Here is a 19,047-nt window from a genome sequence, read left to right as displayed (position 1 = left end):
AACTACCATAGCCTCCACCAGACTGAGTCCAGCACAGTTTGATTGTGCCCCACTATCACCACTGACTGCTCTGACAGGGATCACAGTTGAGGGTCCTGGACAGAGCTGGAGAAAAATATAGAACAAAATTCTAACTCACAAAAAGAAGATCCGACTTACTGGTCTGACAGAGACTGGAGAAACCCCAAGAGTGTGACCCCTGGACACCCTTTTTACTCAGTACTGAAGTCACTCCTTAAGTTCACTCCTCAGCCAAAGATTAGACAGGCCTATAATACAAACAGGAATACCCATAGTCCAACCATGTATATGAGACTAAATGGGCACACCAGCCTAAAAGCATGGACGAGAAGGCAGGAAGGGACAGGAAAGATAGATGAATGGAAGTGGGGAACCTGAGTTCAAGAAGGGGAGAGTGTTGACACACTGTAGGTTTAACAACCAATGTCACAAGACAATATGTGTATTAATTGTCTAACGAGAAACTAATCTGCTCTGTAAATTTTCACCTGAAGTACGATTAAAAAAAAAAGTTCTACTTCCGCATGCTACAATTCTAAGAATTGTCTTGGATTTCTATCCACATGCAGACACTTTAGAAAGGGTCCTGCAGCCCAGCCCAATCTAGATTGCCAAGGCAAGATGGTGAGCAAAGGCACTCATTCCTACTATCTCGGAGCCCCAGTGAACGGGAAAATTGGCCATTTGGAGTGAGGCTTTTCTACCCATGGGAGCCCCGGGGATTAATATACACTACTGAGCTCTGTTCAAAGACTACAGTCTTCAGTATGGATTACACCTCAACTTAAAGAAAACAAAAACTCTCACAACTGGACCAATAAGCAATATCATGATAAACCAAGAAAAGATCGAAGTTGTCAGGACTTCATTTAACTTGGATCCACAATCAACATCCATGCAAGCAGCAGTCAAGAAATCAAACAACATGTTGCGTTGGGCGAATCTGCTGCAAAAGACTTCTTTAAAATATCACTTTGAGGACTAAGGTGCACCTGACCCAAGCCATGCATTTCCAATCACCTCACATGCATGCTGGAGCCCTGATGGTACAGTGTTTAAGAGCTCAGTTGCTAACCAAAAGGTAAACAGTTCAAATCCACCAGCTATTCCTTGAAAACTCTATAAGGAAATTCTCTGTTCTACAGGGTCACTATGAGTTAGAATCGACTCAACGGCAATGGATTACGCTTGGTAGAAGGTCAGCAAAAAAGAAGACTCTCAACAAGATGGATTGACACAGTGGCTGCAACAATTGGCTCAAACATAACGATTGCGAGGATAGCACAGGACGGGGCAGTGCTTCGTTCTGTTGTACACAGGGTCGCTGTGAGTCGGAACCGACTTGACAGCACTCAACAACAACAAACAACTGAGTTCTCCCCAGGAAAATATAAATTGTTTTATTGTCAAAGTTTTCAAACATACATAAAAAGAGTAATATGAACTCAATATTACCATTCTTCAGATTCAACATTATCAGCATTCCGCCACACACGCTTTATCTCTTCCTTTCATTCTCGCTTTCTCCCTCCCTCCCTTCCTTCCTTTCCTTTCCCCTTTCTTACTTTCTCTCCTCTCTCCTTGCCACGCCACAGTATTTTAAATCAAGTTCTGTAACATCATGTTATTCTACTCCTGTATTTCAGGGTATATAACTTAAAAAAATGACATTTGCTTATATAACTGCAATACCATTATGACATCTGACCAAATTAATAATTCTCTAAAAAAATATATATATATTTTTAATATCATCTACTACCTGGTTCCTCTGAAAGTTTTAAAAATCATAAGGCTTGAGATTTCTATTGTTCCTCCAGGGAAAGGCCATGACAGAAACAGCCTTAATAGATTCATTATCAGGAAATTTATACTCAGCTTAAATTTTCATCCTATTGCTGCTTATTATGCCTCTATGTATCATGTTAATTAAATCTCCCCCTTTAATGTTTACACGTTTCAGATATCTGTATACATTTAGCTTGTCTCTCTTTAGTCTTTGCTTAGCTGGGCTATACATATTTAATTCGTTTCATCTTCCCTTATAAACCAATCCCTTTAGCCCCTAATCATTTTGGAGCTGGCCTCTGAACCTTGCCCAGCTGGTTTCTATAAGCCTAGTAATGAGCTGTCCAGACCAGATGCATGTTCAAGAGTGGGCTCACCAAAGAAAACAGCTCCGTTTCTTCTCCGAATGCTCAACCCCAAACCACCAAGAAATTTATTTTCTGTCATATTCTAACAGAAACAAATGTCTTATTTTCTGCTCTTATTCCCAGCTATTTTTTGGCATGACAGCTTGTGTTGCCTTCTTCCTGCTAAACATCTGTGCTTCAGATCACTTTTCTCCAGATGTAATGGAAACAACATTTTAGAATCAGAAGAGAGATCCAGCTTGGCTACTCTGGCTGTGCGACTAGGCAAGGCACCTAGCCCTCGGTGCACTTCGGGTTCTTCACTTAGGTAACATAAAGACCGAGCCTTCCTACCGCACAGGACTGTTGGAGGATCAAACGAGATCAGGTAAACGAAAGGGGTTTAATGGTGTGTGCTTGCCCATGCATGCGTGTGTGTGTGTGTGTAGATAGGCACACAAACATACGTATATTGCTTACATTCCAAAATTCTCCAGTCATCCAAAAATTTGGCTGTTCTGAAATAATGCTTATAATACTTTAAATTCAAATGTACCTAGTTTACTCTTCATTTCTATTTCTTGTAAATGAATAAAGTTAAATATGGCTAAATACCAGTTTGCATTTCTGCATATGACATAGTCCCATAATTAAATGGGCAATTTTCATTTCCCACCCTTTATTTGAAGTCCATCCAAATTTTCCCTTTATAATAAAAAAAAAAAAAACTATACAGAAATTCATTTAAACCCATACTAGGTGTGGAGAAAATGTGTCTAAACCTCTGTCCTGAAGGACCAAAGAAAGTTCCATAAAGTAAAACCCATTCTTAACATTTTAAGAAAAAAAAAAACCCTTATTTTCATTCCATCATTCTATATGGCACTGAAACCACTTGCACCTCACTGAACCTTGGGTGACTTACCTGTTAGGAGTTTCCTTCTTGATCCTTGCTAGACTATGTCCCAGTAGGGCCCATTAGAAGAGATATGTTGAGGGACAGTCTGTGAAAAACATACCTGTTTCCTAAGCCAGCAACTAGAGGCTGGTTCTCTCACCTACAATTTGCTGTATCATTTTAAGAGTGACATAAAATTGTGAAGTCAGTATGTGTTGATGACATAAGTTTATTTCCATTCAACTGGACTAGGCCTAGTTTAAGTGATGAACCCTGGAGTGCTACAAAGACAATAGGGGAGAAAGAACTAAGCATACTGCAACTTCCAGACTCTAAAAGGTTTATTTTAGTGTTTAGAGTCTAGGTGGTTTATTTTTTACTTTTCTATTGCCCAGTTTGATTAACAGATTTTTCCTATTCTGGCACAGTTGCTCTTACAATGGACATAAATTTAGTAAATTCATATACAAAAGGTGAACATCTACATTCCCTAAAGACTTTCTCTACTTGCATCAATAGCCTATTGTACTGTTTAATAATTGCTGTCATGAAATCATTTCAGTTCAGTTCCTCCTACTAAAACAGCATCTGATAAAGCATCTTTGAAACAAATAATCTGAATCCATAATCTATGAGAATTTCATATTTATCCTTCCCTTCTGGCATGTAAATCAGTTGTGTGGCATTTGCTTCTGCTTACTGTTCAATAGGTTCTAAGAATCATGCTAAGCACTTTACCTGGTGACCTAATTTGGGCTTCATAATTTTATGAAGTAGACACTATTAATGTACCCACTTACAAAAAGTGTTAACTGGCCAAAATTAACAGCTGATGATAAGCAGTGTTGTTGTTGATAGGTGCCATCAAGTTGGATCCAACTCATAGAGACCCTGTGTACAACAGAATGAAACATTGCCCGGTTCTGCACCATCCTCACAATTGTTCCAATGTTTGAGACCATTGTTGCAGCTACTGTGTCAATCCATCTCGTTGAGGGTCTTCCTCTTTTTCGCTGACCCTCTACTTCATCAAGTATGATGTTCTTCTCTAGGGACTGGTCCCTCCTGATAACATGTCTAACCTACAGCTCTGGAACCCATATTCTCAACCACTGGCATGACTTAATGTTTCAATAACTGGGAACCATTATAGACTAACTTCAACAAGTCTACAATATGCCAGGCACTTTGGACAGAAGTGAAAAGGCATGGTCAGGGAAGAAGTCATGGCTGTTAGGAGAGGAACAAGCATGGTGCTCATCGTTATCAAGGGCAACTCTACTAACTACCCAATGCCTAAGGAAATGTTACTCTCATACAAAAATTCACCTTAATTCCCTTAAAAAAAATTGTTTGATGATTATGGCTGATCACTTTTTCCTGTAATTCTCTGGCTCTCAGTTATCCAATAAATTACTGAATACCATCCATTTTCCTTCAAATTGCTAGAAATAAAAAATACAGTATCACAGTTGAAGAATCCATTCAGCATGTGTACCAGCACACATGACAAAGCTGAGGAAAGAAACAGTGAACTTAAAGACAGAGCAAATTACCCAAACTGAAATACAAGTTAAACAAACCAAACAAACAAACAAAAAACCAGAGCATCCAAGAGCTGTGTGCCAATATCAAATGGTTGAGTGTACCTATCATTTGAGTTCCAGAAGGAGAGGAGAAAGCACACAGCCTCAGAAATATTTTTAAATGGCTGAGAATTTTCCAGAATTGAAGAATGAAAACAAACCAAAGATGCAAGAAACTCAGAGGCCCCAAAAGAATAAATACAAAACACACACACATACCTAGCTAGAGTCAAACTGCTGAAAACCAAATACAAAGAGAAAATCTTGAAGGCAGTCAAAGTATGCAGGCCAAAAGATAATTGAGTGATATGGTTAAAGCACTGAAAACCACCACCACCACCATCAAATAACAAATTTAATAATCCAGATGTATATAACCAGCAAAAATATCTTTCAAAAATGAAGTGAAATAAAAACTTTTCCAGACAAACAGTAACTGAGAAAACTCACTGCTAACAGACCTGGGCTCTAAGAAGTATTAAAGTTCTTCAGGAAGGAGTATGATATCAGATAGAACTTTCTATTTGTATAAACGAAGAGCACCAAGATGGTGAAAATGTGAATATATATTTTATTACCTTTAATCTCTTTAGAAGATAAATGAGTCTAAAGCAGAGATTGGCAAACTACAGCATGGGGGCCAAATATTTACATGCCTTTTGTAAATATATGGAAACCCTGGTGGCATAGTGACTAAGTGCTACAGCTGCTAACCAAGAGGCTGGCAGTTCAATCCTCCAGGCACTCTATGGAGCAGTTCTACTCTGGGCTACAGGGTCACGATGAGTCAGAGTCCACTCGATGGCAATAGGTTGTTTTTTTTTTTTGTAAATAAAGCTTTATTGGAACATACCCACACCTATTCATTTATGTATATTGTCTATGCTGCTTTCATGCTACAATGTGAGTAAAGTTGCACAGAAACCACATAGCCCACAAACCCTAAAATATTTACCATCTAACCCTTAACAAAAAAAGTTTGTTGACCAGTAGTCTAAAGAAAGTAAAAAAACAAAAAGAATGTATAGGGTTTACATAATATATGTAAATAATAAAATGTATCAAGACAACACAAAAGATGAGAGAAGGAACAGAAGTAACTATTGTAAAGTTCTTACATTATATGTGAGATGGTACAATACTCTTTGAAGGTAACCTGTGATAAAGATGTAGATGTAGAGTACAAGCTTCAAATGCTGGAATCTACATAAGGTGGAAACCTGTGAGAGAAGGAAAACTCAAATATTTTCTACTAAAACAAGTGACAGAAAAGTGGTAAGACTGTACCCTACCAAAGGCAGAAAACTTGCAAGACCCAGAAAAACTAGGCAGTCCTGTTGAGTTTCCGCAGTCACAGGTTTCACTGTTATAAATCCTAGAGCAACTACTAAAAAAAAAAATTTTTAAAGAGGTATAACTAAGAAGCCACTAGTGGAAATATAATGAAATACTAAGAAATATTCAGCCCTAAAGAAAACACCTAAAGGATGGTTCAGTGGTAGAATTTTCCCTGTGTGGGAAATCTGGGTTTGATTCCTGACCAGTGCACCTCATCTGCAGTCATGAAAACGTATGTATACTCTGTAACTTAGACTCTACTTTTAGATAGAATCATATACAATTGAGATACACACTAGATTATTCATAAAGGTACTATTCAAAATAGCCCAAACTGGAAGCTAACCAGGTGAATGAACATCATGCAGTAAAACGGATAAATGGTGGCGTGTTCACACAATGGAATACTAAACAAAAATGCGAAAGAATGGTCTACGACCATATGCAACGGAAGAGAAGAACCTTCAAACGTAACCAGTTGCCGTTGAGTCCAGCTCCTAGCGAACCTACAGGACAGAGGAGAACTGTCCCATAGGGTTTCCAAGGAGCATCTGGTGGATTCGAACTGCTGACTTTTTGGTTACAAACATAATAATGAGCAAAAACAGCTGACATGAATATATATAGTTTTTATTTGTATAAAGTATAAAGCAGACAGAACTAGCAAATCTGTACGAGAGAGGGATTACCTTTGGTGGTGCAGTGGGGTGGCTAACGACTAGAGGAGCTTCTAGAAGGCTTCTGGGGGACTAGCAATGTTCTGTTTCTTGATGTGGGTGCTGGTTAGGTGTTTGGTTTGTGAAAACCCATTACACTGTACACTTATGCACAATTTCCTGCATGTATATTAAATGTCAATAAAATTATGTATCTTAAAACCCTACGGAAAGAATAATGTGCAAAGATTTTGAGAAAAAAATTGTTATTGAAATAAATACTCAGATAGTTAAAATAGTAAATTAAAATAGCAGAAGAGGGAATTACTTATAAGATTCAAGGAAATGTCCCAGGATGCAGCATAGCAGAATAAAGAGAAATTATGAAATTGTAGTTAGATACAGAAAATAAGACTAAATTTCATAGGATGGGCTGGAAGAGATACAATATTCAAAGAGTTACACGATGGAAATTTTCCAGAATTGATGAATGAGAAGATTATTCAAGGCTCCTGAAGAACAAGTCCTGAGCAAAGTACAAATGACCTACACTTAGCAGCCTGCTGCTTTAGGTCCATCGAGATGGAATGGTCCCACCCCTTTGTTTTAAAGATGAGAAAACTGAGGCTCAAAAAGAATTAAGTGATTTGCCTAGGGTTAAAAACTGATGAGACAGAAATAATCTGTATAAAAGGACATAATCCAAATTTGTTCTATTTTAAGGGTTATGGGTAAGGAGCAAAATAATAATTTGACTTCAATTTTTCTACTGGTATCATTCATTTATAAACAGCCATCTGAAGATATTCTTCTCCATGGAGAGAATTTTAGCTCCCCAACTGAAAATATGGAGGTATTACTGATTCAAGTGCCACACAGTTAAGTGCTTAATGAAAAGTATGTAACGAACAGTAATCACATGTACCGTTAAGAAATACTTTTGAGACAAGCCTTCTATTTAAATTTCACTACAAGGCCATTGTAATCACTTCAGTGCATAAACTTCCTGTCTACGATCTTCCTCGGTTAAAACGTTTCACCATTTCACAGTGCTTTTGGAATCACGTTTTTTTTCTATTATATATATCACTGATTTAAGGCAAATGACTTTCTTCCTTTGACACAGAACAATTCAACATCTAATTGAACCTCTAAATGCCATTTTAAGTATAACACAAAGTTCAAAATGGTCAGAGGCATAAAACGTACTGCAGCTGATATAAAGCATCCTTTTTTAATATAATGAATCATTTCTGATGACAGGTCAGTGGCTTTTATTAATTTGAGTATTTAAGAAGAAAAGATCCAGTTAATATAGAAAATGAGTTTAGCCCTTATTCAAGTTTCAGTTTGGAAGTAGTGAAAAGCAAATTCGTATTACTTTAATGCTCATAGATTTTAAAGCCATTAATATAATTCTATGACCACTTTTGATAACTTTCAAATTAGGACAATAAGATTTTTCAGACTGATTAAAAAAAACTTAGTGTCAAAATAATTTGGGATATTCTAAGTTGAAACATTTTCAGGAATTTCTAATTTTTAAAATCAGTAAAACAACTTTATTAAGTCATGAAGATCGAAGCCTAGAAACACATAAGGCACAAATATTTTAATATTCTGATTAAAATAGAAAAAAAGTTGGCACTTAAATGCCAGACTCAGGAGAATACAAATGTGTTTTAAAGATAAGTTTTAACTTGTTCAGAGCATCCTCATCAGTTTCAGGTGCTTATGAGAGTTAAGAATAAGATATGTTTTTTAAGTTTCAATAAACTTTATTCATACTCAAATCTGACAACTATAAAAGGGGGAGATTATAAAAATTAGCAAATTTAGTTAGCAAAAGGAAAATAAAGCTAAAATAAAAAAGACAACAGGCTATGAAAAATACTTCTATCAAGTATTTACTGCATAAAGAACTCATTCAAATGTATAAAGAAACCGTTAAGACAATTGTTTATATAAATGAACAAAGTACACAGACAAGTCACACAAAATCAAATACTAAATTGTGAATTAAAATATGGAAAAATGTTCATGCTTGCTAGAAATCAAAGAAAAACAAATTAAAGCAACTTTGAACTTTCCCTTATACTAAATTAGCAACAACACTTAACACCCCACCCCCCACCCAAAGCTGCAAACTTTCAGCGAAACTGATATACTCCAATGGTGACACTAAAATATTACAATTCTCTGAGAAAAGCAATAAGGCAAACATATTAAGAACCTGAAAACTGATGGTATTATTCACTTAATAATCCCACCCCCAGGAATTTATTCTAATAAATTGAAAACAACTCACTTAATGGTTCAGCAACAGGGAAATGACTTCAATTGTAATATATGAGTACGATGTGATTCAAATAATTATCAAAACAAAGTACAAATAAAGAGATAACAAAACGAAAAAGCTAATCAAATGAAAATTGCAGGTACCTTAAGACTGCAATCATGTGAACAAAAAAGGGAACAAAATATAAAAATTAAAATTCTGAAATCATTTCACTAGAACAGTGAGGATTATGGGTAATTTTTTCTTTTGGTGAATTTTCCCCGATGTTGTCAATAAAAATAAAAAAAGATTGGTTATCATTTTAAAAAGCCACTTGTCTTCTGAAAAAAATCTCTACTTTTCTCCATTAGTAAATTATACACGTCAGTTTTTAAGTTGAGAAATACAGCAAAAATACCATAGCTGTTTTCTAAAATCTAAATATTCCTCTATTCGGACCTTAACTGGCAATGCATGAAGACACGTAGTCACCTGGGCGGTTCTAATAACCAGAGACAGCCACTGCCATTTCTTGTTGACACAAACTACAGGGTACTTAGATATGAGTAAGTAAACTGTAAACTTTCAATTTACGGCTTTGTATGTTTGGTACTTTTATGTCAATGCATCACAAAATCAAACTCTTCCTTATAATCTTCTGTGTCATACTAAGAACTAGTTTTAACGTTTTCACTTAAAATTTGCCAATATGCTGAAATGCTCTACTGAAGCACACAGCTTTTCATATTGCATTTGTATCATACTAACCACAAACAAAACCCCTTCGGTTTACATATTTTAAAATTTTGAGTTAGAAGTTGCAAGCTGACAACCACCTTTAATAGAAAAGTCAATCCATAAAATGAAAAAAAAAAAAAAAAACTCCTGTTTTATGGAACTTTTAATGTTTTTTCCCTTTTAAACTATATTTGATAAATGAAGAGGGATTTAAGCTTTTACAACAGACTGGCTACATATTATACTTTCCTATATGAAGCACTAATTACATATGAAATTTACTATGTTGTTATGCAACTGTTTTCAAAATTATGGTAAGGCAGGATAGGGAACTTTCAATAAACCATATGAATGAAAACGTTTGAGAATAACTGTTAATATTTAGAGCAGAAGAAATTAAGTGGAAATGCAGGGCAGCTATCTCAAAGTCTATAAATATCACTTGACAGAGCAAACAACTAAAAAAACGATGTCACGGGAATCAATGCCCTATAAAGAGATATAAAGAAAGTTTAGTAAAGGATGGAGAAATACATTTTTAACTGAAGACTCATTCTTTAGTTTAAATTAAAAATATTATGCTATGTAGTAACTTGGTAAAAAGTGGTCAACCGTGCTGATGAAATTACCAGGAAGAAATCTCATAGCTGCCAAAATACAAGCCACTGGAGCAGTCCTCTGCACCAATGGTAGAGCAGAGGTGAATTTAATTAAACATTTAGTCTTTTGCTTATATCCTGTTAGTGGTAGCAGTAATGATATGGTTCACTTACAAATATTTATTATAAAAATTTATTAGTTTTCAAGATCTAAACAAACACAGCTATTACTAGATGAGTGTGGTCTTATCAAAGAAATGTTCTTAATAAAAATAAACTCTCCAAGACACCAAGAGTTAAGTGATGGCCATTTCAAACACAGGTAAAAAACGAATTTCAATACAACATGGAGCCACCAGGAAGTCAAAATAACATTAAGTTACGTTCACTTTTGTGAAACCGAAGTCACACGTAGCTCCACATTTCTTTTTACTTTGATTAGAAAATTTGTTTAACTTTTCCCAGGAAAAAACTTTGAAGAGAGACCAAATTCAGAAACAACATAAAAACATCCTAAAAGAACATTCCATAATACAGCAAAGAACTGAACAAGCCATTTATAATTTCTAGCAGATGAACTGTACCCTATAGAAACTATAAGTAATGGATTGCTTTCTTCATGCAGGTGGAAAAAAGCCAGGCCAATTTTAACATGTCTGAATTACATTCTCCTCTACCTTCACCTCATTTAATGATACACATTCACAGCTCAAGGCCTGTTCTTTAGACTCTTCTTTCTCTTCCTTAGGCTCCTCAGGTTTGGGTTTTTTAAGTCCCGTCTCTTCTGGGAGAAGAGAGGAGCAGAGCTCGAGAGCCTGTGCAATATCATCAATGGTCCACTTCTCTTCAGGAAGGGCATGATCTTCTAGTGTAAATGGTCCCTGTTTGGTTCGGGTCAGCTCTAGCACATTGGCACAGGAAGAGAGTTCTACAGCAACACAAGATGGAAAAAAAAAAAAATCCACAAAATAAAGAGTCAGCGTTTTACCGTCTATTACGTTTCAAGTGACAGAAGAACTCAATTTAAACCTCTCAAAACCACTCTAAAACTGTAGCAATCCAATATAGGAACCAAGAGCCTTGAGATGAAGAAACGATTAAGTAGCAAAATAATAATTAATAGCTTGCTTTATAAAACTGCTTTATAAAGTCTACAAAGAACTTACACATATTTTTCTTATTACCCTCACCACTTTGCACATGAGGTAGTATGGCCTATCCAGTGTCACAACTGCCAATAAATGACAGAGCCAGAACTGTAACTTTCTGGCTGTTTCGAAGACTATCACTTCCAGTATTTAAAGTAAAATTTTATGTGTATTAATGAAAATAACTTTTAGATGGAATTTTTTTTTTTCCTGATCCCTACCTCGAGTCAAAATATTTTGTACTTGAAAAAATTTCGGCCTTTATACTCATTACTTCCACTTTCTGATCCTCTCTTTCTCCTCTCTCCCATTACGAGCACTGCACTACAGCTGCTGATGCTGATAACTGCGTGCCATATACAAAAACGCTTCTAAAGCTGAAGGCACCAAGAGTTTAGTTTCTAAGGCGAGGCTTCGGAGATATGTAAAACAGAAAATCCACTCTTCCTATCAAAAAGGAGTATTACTCTCTAAATGATATTCATAATTCCTTTTTATACTTACCTTTGCCAATGTCACTGACCAAGCTTCTGATATAAAAACCTCCGCCACATTCAACATCTGGAATGTTAACAGTGACATGGTAAATTGCCAACCTCCTATGAAATCCACTTTACATAGAAATGGTGCCCCTAAACAAATGTAAAAATGCACTAGGCAAACAACCGAGTGATAAAATATTTATGTGCTTAAAACATAAATTATTCATCCGGTAGCATATGTGTGAGATTGAAAAGTCAGAGCATGCAGAAAGCAAACAGCAGAAACTCATGAACACATTTTAAATTAACTGGCAAGTCACAGCACTTTAATACTTCAGCCTTGTTCATTTAATAGGTTTTAAATGGCAGATATCTCAGCTTTGCTATCATGAGCTGCAGATTTTTTTTAAATATTCAGATTTGTACACTCAAAAAACACAACAAACAAAAGAACCTTTACAAAGTGACGGGAATCATGCTGAGGGTAATACATTACACAGAGAGCTCAGCAAATTTAAATGTTCTCTGAGAAATATTCCTGAAGAAATCATAACCATTAAAATTATAGATGTCCCAGAACTGAATGCACATCTAACCTTCTTCTAAGACTTCATAAGACAAATGAGTACTGGTTGAGAGCAGGACTGTGGGTCAGTGACAGTTCTTGAAATCTATGTAAGCCTGGGACTGGAAAAAATCACTCTTTTGATCCTTTTTATTCATATACAAGATCTTCTGAAAAGAGCTGCTGTATTTCCACAAAAAAGGACTACATTCCAGCTGTTTCTAGTTGTACCGTACAGATAAAGCCATTTGGGGGAATTAATCAAAGCTCAGCACCTGGGAATTATTTTTCCCCCCACTGCGGACATGAACCATGAGCCCTGGGATCTGTAAGCTAGGTGTGCCAGCATTCTTGCATTCTATTTGACTTTGGCCAAAAGACAGAACCTTTGGCCTATTATAATCAAAAATAAAGTATTTATGACTTCAAGGCAGTTGGAAAAATTTGAGTTTTTCTTACTTTCAAAGATACCATCTACTTTGCCAACCCATCTGCTGCATTTTCATGGAATGGAACACAGCATTTTTTAGTGTGTTTTTATCATTATCTGTCCAATATTTTAAATTCAGGAAACAAAAAAAGTAGTGACTTTAATTGTACAAAATCACATTCTACAGGAATTTAATACAGATTAAATAATAATGCTAACGGAAAAGAGCAGTAAGTTCAGGGGAAAAAAAGCTCTGAGAAATTACTACTATAGTGAATCCTATCCAGTATGTACCATGAAATAAAGGGTAGGGTTAATTTAAGGGGGTCTTATGGATTAAAAACTTCAACTTTGGACTCTTCACAGCTCTTGTATGTACAGGGCTCCAGCTACTTTCTGCAGCCAGGAAGATCATAAAATTTCCAAAGAACAGAAACAAACTTTTTGGTTTTTAAATTTCTTTCAAAATACAATCTATATTTGAAATTGATAATGTAAATTAAAATTCAACCACATATCCAAGAATTCATTTTTGCCTTACCCATTTTTCCCATATTTTCAGGTTCTTTTTTTTTTTTTTAGTAATAAATTTTAGGTGACAAAAAGGAGGGAAGTATCACTCCACTCTCAGAATTTCTTGTCTCAAAACTCAAAATGCTTTGTGTTAAAAGGAGAAACTATTATCAATTCTGAAACTGAACTTAAACGATCAAGGTACTAGCATATATGGGGAAGAAGTACCTGCAAGATTACAAAATATAAAGTCTAAAATTTTAAAAATATATATTCCTTTACCTACTCTTTGGTCCAGTCCCCAACCAATCATGGGATCGCAGGAGCAGGCAAAGTTTCACTCCACGGTGCATGGGTTTGCCATGAGTTCGGGGCCAACTTGACGGCAGCTAACAACCACCACCACCTATTCTTTCCCACAGAGCTCTAAGATACAGTACTTCCAACTTTATAGTAAGATAACACAATACAATATATGGAAAACTCAGCCTATTTAAAAAAACATTCTGAACCTCCATATAGCTATCTCATGAAATGTATTATCAGAAAAGATAAGCAAATTCTAATGTTTCTTAAATTCAAATTTCAAAAAAATCTCCAATATCCTAGGGATCCATTACAGTTATAAAAAATAACCAAATACAAAATAAAGGTACACATAAATACAAATTATTTCAAAGTTCTCCTTACCTAATGTGAAAAATGGAGGCTGGAATTTTTGAAGGGAGATACTGTACACAGTAACTGGCCTGGCAGGTTTTGCTTCTACTGCTTCACCTCTCTTCATCAAAGTTGAAAGTCTCTGTCCATCCTTCTTTAATGCAGAATAGCTTGCAATATAAGAGAGGCAGAGAGAGAGAAAGGGGAACTGAGAGAGAGTAATTCCAGATTACAGCATGGAAATACAGGATAACCAGCAACCCTTCGAGGCATCCACGGATAGATCGGTAGTAGAATTTTCGCCTCCTGTGTGGGAGGCCCGGGTCTGATTCGCAGCCAACGCACTCTAAGCGCAAGCATCACCTATCTGTCAGTTTGTCATACTGTGGTGGCTTGTGCGTTGCTATAATGCTGGACAGGTTTTAGCAGATCTTTCAGACTAAAACAGAGTAAGAAGAAAGGCCTGACGATCTACATCCAAAAATCAGCCAAAAAATTGCTATGGATCACAACAGAACATTAGCCAACCAGCAAGGAATCATGGGGATGGTGCAGGACCAAGCAGTGTTTCATTCTGTTGTACATGGGGTCACCATGGAGTGGAGTCAACTCAATGGCAAATACTACAACAGCAGCAGCAGTAGCCCCGCAAATTGGAAATCCTTCCTAAAAACGGACAAGTTTCTTCTCCCAATCTACTTCACAGCGGTGTCAGAGGCTAATGTATCTCATCCTAGTACTCAATGACCAATGTTTGTCAATTTTAACCTTTAATCATCTCCTGAGAGATAGTCTAGTCACATTTGTTCTTCACTACTCCTTATTCTGGATTAAGAGCACAGGGAGCTTAGTAGCCTCTGGTCACAATGATCAGGGCTATATGCATTTCCCTGAAACAATTTCTAGTACGATTAGTATTAACTTTCATATAAAAGCTACCAAAACATTTCTAAAAAGCTAATTAGTAAACGATCTACTTAACAAATCTTTATGTGATAAAATTTTATTAGACCACAAAACCTTGGGACATCCATGGAGAAGAAAATCTAAAATGATCCTTCTAAATATGACAGCATTGTAACAATAATGATCCAAAATAATGTTTACACAGACCTGGCTACATTTTTTAGTATCTTTACATTTGAGGCAAAATCATGAAGAAACATTTCTCCACTAGATATTTAAATGTTCTTGAAGAAACCAAGACTTTTTCTAATACAAAATACATACTAAATTCAAAAAGAAATGTCAGTAACTTATCCTGACACATCCTATCACAATAAAAAAAGTAACAACAAACAAGAAGTGATTTGCTTGAATGGTAACATACACAAAAAATGTGGCATCAATACACTTACACTTGTAACGAATTATAACTTCCATCTGTTTTGTCACAGAGAACAGTGAAGATAGATTAGGGGCCCAAACGGAACGGTGCCCACACCTGACACGCAGTGCACGTTAGGACAAGGATACACGTCTGTGACCCTCTTACCAGACTGGACTGGTCCCTTCACGGCATTTCTGAGCAAAAGTGACATCCCTGGGCTCCAGGACATACCCTGATGCCTACAGATGGAATAAAAAACCAGTACAGTGGACTAGCACAGATGTCCAGCTATGGCAGCATCCAGGGAGAGAACAGGCCACATTTCCCTGCGTTTTACAGAGTCTAGGAAGCTCCGCACCCTGCATAAAGCAGGCTCACCTTTATTTGATCATTTGTTACGTCAGCTTTAAAACCTGCCTCACTGTATAGAAAAAGGAACCCATTTATTTTAGTTAAAGTGACGTTCATCATCACCAGCTGCTGTGAAGTCAACTCTGACTCAGGGCAACCCCGTGTGTGTCAGAGGAGACCTGGTTGACTTTTTGGAAGTACCTCACCAGGCCTTCCTTGCAAGGTGCCTCTTGATAGACTTGAACCTCCAACCTCTTGTTTAGTAGCCAAGCACATTAATTGTTTGCACCAATTATTCAATTCATAATGGAACTTACAGGGGGGGTACTTGCATTATATTCCCAGTAAATTTCTGTAGAATGCCTTCGATATCTTCTTGTGTTATTTTATCTGCCAAAAATGAAGAAAAAAGATACTAAATCAACCACAGAAGCACGTATGCTATTTTCATCACACCAATGATTCTGAAAATTCAATTAAAAAATTTTTTTTAACAAACTACGTACTACAGTGTGTGTTTTATAGGCCAAATTCTACCTTGAGATAAACAAAACAAACTGATAAGATCAAAGGGCAGGAAAGTGTTCCATTATTCATCAGTAAGACAAGCTTTCCTCTGCTTCATTTTTCCCCCAATAAAAATGAACCAGGCATCTTCCACGCATCTAGGTGGCTCTTACTACGGACTTTATAAGACCAGAGAAGAGAGTCACACTAGCTATAGCAATGGATCTGCAGTGAGCAATAATCAGGTGATCTGAAACAAAGGAAACGAATACGCATTAAGTCCTTTTCTAAATTTCTCCAGGCATTTAATACATTAATAACCTCAAATTAATGTGGTACTGAAGATTATCAGGTGTTACCCATTTTAATTTTCACTTCAAATTTTTCAAAACAATTCTATTATACATTTTACACACTCACATTCAGCTCTGCCTCCAAGTAAAGTTTTATTTATCTGCAAACCACGCCCCCCTCCCCGGCTCCTGGAATTTCTCTGCTCTTTTAAATGAACACTCACAACAGGAATCTGACTTTTGCCTCAAAAATGGGCCAGCACAGAAAGAGAATATACACAGCAAGGATTTTCACACGCATGCTAAGCATTTTTTAAAGCAGTGATTTAATAAAATTTGAATGAACAGATATAAATAAATCTTCCAATATCTGCCACTTAATCTTGTTTTTAGCTATTGTTTGATACTCTTTCAAAGAAAAGATGCTATACTACAATTCTATAATTTTAAGAATGAAATAACACACTGACATTCAATTATGTGGGATTTTCATACATACTTATGTATGAATTTTTATACATACTTGATATTCAATAATAAACTAAATCATGGAAAGATCCCATAACTTCTTTAGGTCACAGTCAATGGAAAGAAATTACAGTACTTTTCACTTCACTTCATGGGAAATTTGTTTTAAGCAGTTTTTATTCTGGTATACACAAGTTAAATCTGATTTTATGTGAACAATATTAAACAAAAGCTAATCAACGTGCTTTGAAGTACTGTTTTAATGCCAGAATTTAAATTAAAAAGCCAGTACGGGATACTGTGCTCAGCTTTGAACACCAACACAGCCTTAACCTCAGTGTGACCTTGATCCCTACAAGCCAACCATTGAACAAAAGACCAGAATCTACAGGCCTCAAACAGACAGGGAAGAGCAAAAGAACTCAAAGGAACTGCTCCTAACACCTAGGGGCTTCACACAGGCAACTCTCACTCCCATGGCTGTTCTGTTCACACTGCTTCTCCAACAGATGTATCTCGTAACATAAATGAGGATTTTCCCATGAAAAATTCTTACTCTACTGCAACATTAAAACATACTGGTGGCAGTACCTTAGGTATGCAAACTAAGATGTCCAAATCTAGGCAGCCAGTGCCACCACCGTACTGAGAAATTTTTGAAAATACTATAGTTGATAAAATTGAAATAGCTCATAATTTAGCCAGCTGCACATCTTAAAACAAGACAGAATAGCTTTCTACTGCTAGGCTGGTCTCCTTATGCTGCAGATATGTAGTCCCTTGTCCTGCCTAGGTTGCCCTATGTTACTGATACTCCTTCCTGCGAGATGACAGTAAACATTCTTCTTCCTCCCCCACCTTCCAAAAACTGTCCATCTACCAAAGCTCAGTTTCTGTTCCTCTTCTGCCACGGTGTCTCCTTTCTCAGACTTAGCATCTCAGGCATTTGTGTTATTCATCCCAATTAATCATATATAATCTTTAACTGTCACATATGTGTAGCTATTATCTCACCAATGAAATTCTAAGCTCCTTAAAAGACCGTTTTTCTTCTTACATATTTAAATAGGATAGCCCCACAAACCAAATAAACCAAAACTCATTGCCATCAAGTCAATTCCAGCTCACAGCTGAGCTGTCCCATAGGGTTTCCAAAGAGCGGCAGGTGGATTTGAACTGTTGATTTTTTGGCTAGCAGCCAAGCTCTTAACCACTCTGCCACAAGGCTCCTATAGCCAGTGCAATCTTAATCAGCCATAAAAAGGAATGTCACAACATGTATGAGCCTCAAAACACTATGCTAAGTGAAAGAAGCCAGACACAAAAGGCCATATACTGTATGACTCCATTCATTCGAAATGTCCAGTGTAGGTAAATCCAGACAGACAGAAACAGATTAGTGGTTGCAGGGGCTGAGGGAAGGAGAGGCCCCTTAACAGGTATGGGGTTTCTTTTTGGTATGATGAAAATGATCTGGTATTAGATAGTGGTGATGCTTCACAACACTGTGAATATACTGTAAACCAATAAATTGTACTGTACACTTTAAAATGGTGAATTTTATTGTATGTGGATTTTATCTCAACGGAAAAAAGACATTACTATGGGTGGGAGATGTGGAACAGGAATGTGCAGAGAAGCATGCTGCTCATGTCTAAAACATGCTATTAGTCTAATCCACATAATAACTGATGTCCCTCCAAAGGATTCTAAGAATAGGGAATCTACCTCCAAAGGATTAAAAGAAAGAATATCCAGTAACTAGCCAAACGACGAGAACACCTGAAAGAAGACAGCTATGGTACAAGTGGCACAGGACTTGAAATAATTATTTTTTGTTTAGTAAATTAATAAACCATCGATGTGACAGTATTCACTTGAAATTAATTTTTTAAAGTCCTTCTCATGAAACCAACATATACAAGGTCATGTTACACATGATTATTTGTTTAAAATTTACTGACTCTTCCAGGGAACCTACAACATAATAGCGGTACTTAACTAAACTGTGGTGTGGAGCTAAAAACAACGCTCAAACACGACAGAGGAAC

The 19,047-nt window shown here is 36.5% G+C and overlaps 1 protein-coding gene across 1 annotated transcript in view; it reads right to left on the bottom strand.

The window, feature by feature from the left end:
- Positions 1–8,432: 8,432 nt before the first annotated feature.
- TRUB1 (TruB pseudouridine synthase family member 1) overlaps positions 8,433–19,047 on the bottom strand; it is a 28,695-nt gene continuing 18,080 nt past the window's right edge. Inside the window, exons 5-8 of the mRNA XM_049854693.1 lie at positions 16,046–16,118; positions 14,078–14,217; positions 11,902–11,958; positions 8,433–11,177 (exon numbers count right to left, since the gene is read on the bottom strand). Coding sequence (XP_049710650.1) covers positions 10,897–11,177; positions 11,902–11,958; positions 14,078–14,217; positions 16,046–16,118 — 551 coding nt within the window. The 3' untranslated portion in view covers positions 8,433–10,896. The remainder of the gene's footprint in view (positions 11,178–11,901; positions 11,959–14,077; positions 14,218–16,045; positions 16,119–19,047) is intronic.

Source organism: Elephas maximus, chromosome 16, assembly GCF_024166365.1.
Source record: "Elephas maximus indicus isolate mEleMax1 chromosome 16, mEleMax1 primary haplotype, whole genome shotgun sequence".
Classification (NCBI taxonomy): Eukaryota; Metazoa; Chordata; class Mammalia; order Proboscidea; family Elephantidae; genus Elephas; species Elephas maximus.
Note: the sequence above shows the minus strand (reverse complement) of the source record. Positions and strands in the feature narration are given on the sequence as shown.